Source organism: Cariama cristata, unplaced genomic scaffold (assembly GCF_000690535.1).
Source record: "Cariama cristata isolate BGI_N322 unplaced genomic scaffold, ASM69053v1 scaffold6987, whole genome shotgun sequence".
Taxonomy (NCBI): domain Eukaryota; kingdom Metazoa; phylum Chordata; class Aves; order Cariamiformes; family Cariamidae; genus Cariama; species Cariama cristata.
Window position 1 is genome coordinate 39972 of NW_009624844.1, and position 4873 is coordinate 44844.

At 52.7% G+C, this 4873-nt stretch overlaps 1 protein-coding gene across 1 annotated transcript in view; it reads left to right on the plus strand.

Annotated features, from left to right (window-relative positions):
• LOC104164103 overlaps nt 1-4873 on the plus strand; it is a 7878-nt gene that overhangs the window by 322 nt on the left and 2683 nt on the right. Inside the window, exons 2-4 of the mRNA XM_009703332.1 lie at nt 21-93; nt 442-557; nt 4337-4447. Of these exons, the coding sequence (XP_009701634.1) occupies nt 21-93; nt 442-557; nt 4337-4447 (300 nt within the window). The remainder of the gene's footprint in view (nt 1-20; nt 94-441; nt 558-4336; nt 4448-4873) is intronic.

Below are 4873 nucleotides of genomic sequence, written 5' to 3' on the forward strand. Positions count from 1 at the left end.
TTTGCTTTCCATTCTTCCAGTCTGACGATAACCACCCGCTCTCCAGCCAAGGCTCCAGCTCACCATGCTGAAATTCAGAAGATATTTGATCACGTAAGTGGAATTTTTATTAATTTAAGTAAAACGCTATTTCCTTCAGTAAAATTCTATTTCCATCCTACCCAGAGGTCACGTCCTTGTAGGTCCCTCCGTGTTGAGAAACGGTTGGATATCGAAGTGATGATGGGAATGGGCAGAGGAGCGCTGCTGCTCCACGTAGATGCAGGGAGGTCTGGGTTGGTGGGGCTCTCTCTTCTGGGGAAGCTCCAAGGGCAGCACTGCTCCCCTGCGTGCTCGGCAGGAAAACGGCATCTTCGGTAGGGCCTGGTGCCCCAAAGGAAGGACAATGGCAAAGACCTTGGCGGGGCAAGTAGGATGTTGATCCCTCCTGCCTCATCCCAGGTGAGGGCTCACGGCTTTCAGCTCTACTCGCCCACCTGTGGAGTAGATGTGGAGCAGAAACGCGTCTCTGTCCAAGTCTTTTACACTGCCAGCCCCACGAATGCATCTAAGGTGAGGTGTGCTCTTCCACAGCCTCTATTTTGGAGAGGATGGACAAGGAGTAGAGAAGGGCAAGGCTTGACTTCGCAGAAGTCTTCTTTTGCTGGGGGAGAGCATTTCGGAGTAGGACAGCCTTTCCACGCCTGGGGTGCCGCACACCAGGCTGCAGTGCTAGGAGGCTCGGGGTTTTTCCTAACCCAGCTGTTTCAAGGGTAGGTTGGGCATCCACACAGGCAGGCAGTGCCGTTGTGCCCTCGCTGCGCTATCTTCTCTTCTTCTGAGCGTCCTGCAGACTGTTGTCCCTGTTTTCTCATTTATCGCGATGCAAGTAAAGAAAATGACTCCAATCGTTGGTTGGAGGAAGCGGACTATTGCTAGTATACATATCGTGTACATTAATTCCCCGTGCAACATTGCTCGCTGCCTGGAGCATATCTAGCCACAGCAAATCAATAAATTCATTTTCTGCCACCTATCTGCACGGTGAACTCGGCCTCAGCACCTCCCGCGGTACCCGGCAGTCAGCTGAGACCCTGCACGGCTCAGCAAGTGCCAGCCAACCACAGACCCATCCTGACCAGCGCATTTATTTTTGTGTTGGACATGAAAAGGGCACAGATCGGAGGGAAGCAGGTCGTCCTCTCTGCTTCAAGCAGAGGGGAAAAAATGGTGGGGAAATCTGCAGTACCGCTGCAACCGAGCAGCATCTCCTTCCAAGCAGCATCCCCACTCCTGCCAGGAGCAGGCAGTGAGACACGGCTGGGGGCATCATCCCTTGCAAATAAATGACCAACAGATTGGGGTTTGATTAAATCCATTGAGCCAGCGTAGAAGGATTCAGCTGCTGAGCCCTCGCATCTTTGGGGTGCTGCATCCCCACGGGGTGTCACCTCCACCTTTGGAGGTGACAGCACACAGGCTGTGATCTGCATGGGCTCTTCAGCTATAGCCCACCCGCAGCCGGAGGCATTTCCAAAGAGGTTGCAGGTTGCTCTCTCAGCCTGACCTGCCCTACGGGGCAGTATGGACTCCCACCAGCTCCAAGAGCATCTTGGACATCTCCCTGGTGCTTTGATCTCAAGTATTTAACTCTGCCCCAAGACACCCGTGCCCGTGATCTCATCCTGGCATATTGAACTGAGAGAGGGCTGTGAAGGAATTACCCACGGAAAGCAGGTGAGCGTTTTGAAGGCTTCTTGTCCAGCTACAAATCATCCAGCTGCTCCAGCCTCCAAGACAGAGGCTTCTCATGCTACATGGGCCATTTTTATCCTGGTTTTTGCCGCCTTCAGTGCAACTTCTTGGCATCTTCAGTGCAAACTTCAGTGCTGTCACAGCTCTCCCTTCCTCAGCGCATCCTCCTTGGTGCACGTGTGGTGTCCCACCAGAGCCAGCCTGGAGGAAGGGCTCAGGCTTTATGCTAGCCTGATCAGACCCAAGCAGCTGGCAACAGGTCACGTGTTCTCAACTGGTCGTTCAACCAACACAACGGCCATGTCAAAAGAGGCAGCATGCTAGCAGCAAAAGGACCTGGATCTTTCACAGATTCTCTACAGGTTGAAAGTTTAGTACCGACCAGGGACCTCTGTGGAAGCAAGTCCAGAATTATATCTGCACAAAATACAGATACTGGAGTAGCAGAGGGTGCCACCTACCTCAGCACCGCCTGCCAGGGAAGCGTTGCATCATTCTGCCTTTGCTACTGGGTGCTTGTGCAGATTTCCCCAAAGAAGGAGTTTGGGTATATTGGTAAATATCAGTTAGTTAGCTCTTCATTCCCTTCTTGCCACTTTTCCTAGGCTGGCCAGGCAGACAAACTTATCATCAGCTGTGCCTTGAGTGATGGGACAGTTGGATCAAGTCTCCAACAAGGTCTGTCCAGCAGCATCACTTCATCCTGGAGCAACTCCTCCTTCACTGCCTTCTCCCTCTTTGGTCTCTCTAGCCATCAGATATCTTCCACATGGGATATTTCAACCCTCCTTGCCTTGCAGCAGCCCCGGGGCAGCCTCGAGTCTCCGATTCAACCCCCTCCTTTTAACGTGCCTCGGCATTTTTAAGCGCCGTTTAAGCATTTGGCATTTTTCTAATCTGATGCACGTCATACCCATTTATCTTTGACAGCACGAGGGTCTCCTTGTGCCGCTTGCGTGGCCCGGCAGCGAGCCGTGCGCTCGTGTGCCAGCTGCCTGTCTCTCATCCGAGCTTGGCGCTCTGCTCCTCAAGTGGAAGGTGAGCGTGGATACCTCCAGGTTGCCATCAGGTTTTGAGGATGCTGTGCTGCTAACGACTAGCTTCTTCACCGTGCCAGTAATTACGTGCCTTTCGAATCTTCAGTAGCACCGTCATGACCTCAGACCTCCCAGCCTTTGCAGTCCCAAGTGCTTCAGACATGAAAAATCTCTTTAGCATTTCAACTCAGTAAGTGACGTTTATCGAGAGCAGGGCAGAACCGTACCCGTGAGGGTCCAAACTGATGGGCAACCACTGGAAGTAGTGCTGTAATAACCAAATTACTGTTAGTTTGTACAGCCAATGATTTTTGTGGAACTCATCCAGTTTTTCAACTGACCGCTTCAGACAGCCCGTGTTTGCGTCATTGCTAGCTCATCAAGCTCGTACTTCTCCCACGTGTCACAAGACCGCCCGGGGTAGGAGATAAAGCACCACAGAGATGAAGAAGCTCTGGGACAAGCAGGTCCGGGCAGTCCCAGGCCCACTCTCTTGGTCCAAAACTGACCCCTGAAGGAAGTGAGCAACACCAACAGACATCGATTAGCTGTCAGAACAGGGCTTCAAGCAGGCTCTCCCCAAATTTCTGCTTTCACTAATGCCACCTATTTAGATCCCTCCGTTTCGTGCTCGGCGAAGCAGCCTGTGCCAGACATCTGGGGCTTGCAGGCTGGACTCCCACCCGAGGAGGAGCTCACAACAGAGGACTTTACCAGATTCTCAGTACAAATCATCTCCTGTTAGGCAACAATAGGGGTAGAAACCTGGGTAGAAACCAGCAGAAATGAAATGCAAGCTAATCCTTTTTTCCAGGAAGCTTAGCCCCCCGACTGCTCCGCTTAAGATTAAGACTAAGATTAAGACTAGGATCAAGCTCCACCAGGGTTTGCAGCAAGCCCTACAAACAGTACAAGTCCCGTGGCAATGTTTTTCATCGCCTGAATGTCCCCACACATAACCCAAACCCCCATAGCGTAGTGCTGATGACTTGAAGAAGTCACGCTGCCATCGTAGACTGGGCTAAAACCAGACTAAGAGCCAGGTCACGCACCGGAGAGGCACAGCTGGGGCTCCCACAGGAGCATCACATCTGCAGCCACAGCTGGAGCCTGCGCAGGTGGCAATCACCTCCAACGGCAGGCATCGAGAGGAGGGGAGAGCAGGGAAAACAAGGCTTTATTGTCTTTGTTTATAAAGATAGGGTCCCGATATTTCTAGGCCAGGCAGGGCAAGGAAAACACAAGCAGTGCCTGTTCCTGCCGCCGAAGCGGGAGCTCAGGCTGTGCCGGTAAGGCGTCCCTGAGCGGCCAAGGGACTTTACGGTTATCGCTGTTTACCTTTCAGTGTGATATTTGTATCCCAGCTGGAAATTTCCACTAGGCTACACTGCTTCAGCACAGTCTCTGGGGTTCGTTGGTTATCGCTGCCTCTGCACCCCTTGCACCCACGAAAACGTGACTTTACCTTAAAAAAAAAATTTAATAAAGTCTCAAGGCATCTTCCTCTGCCTCACACACGCTTTTTTTCTACCTACTAATGGTCTGAAACGTCTGCTTCCTTGCAGGAAGTTGAAAGCAATATACAGGTGCCAGCCAGGTCGACTCTGGGTCTTCTTCAGCCTCCTCATCCTCCTCGTGGTCACGCTTCAAGTTGTGGAGAAGATGCAGCCTCCCAAGTAGGTCCCAAGCAGGATCGCAAACCTGCACCTCATCCTCCAGCCTTTCGCTGACCACTGAGGTGGGCTCAAAATCGCTCTCCTGAAAACCACCTGATAGTCTCTTCTTTAGACAAGGAGGAAAATCCAGGTGGGAGAGGACCCCTCTGGGGCTCTCACGCCCGACCCCTACACCCTGGCCAGAGCTCAGCCCGCTCTGGATTCAGACGAGGCTGCTCTGGGCTTTGTCCTGGCTGGCCTCGAAACCCCACAGCACTTGAGCATCCTCCCAGTCCTCCTGATCTGGGGTCATCTGCAAACTTTCCTCCAGCTTCTCCAGCCTACCTGCTCTTCTCTCTGCTTGCCTCCTCTTGCTTTGCCCCTTTCCACCTGCTCCAGCAGGACAGGGGCATCAGCCCATCGCTGCTGACCTGTCCTTCTCTTCCG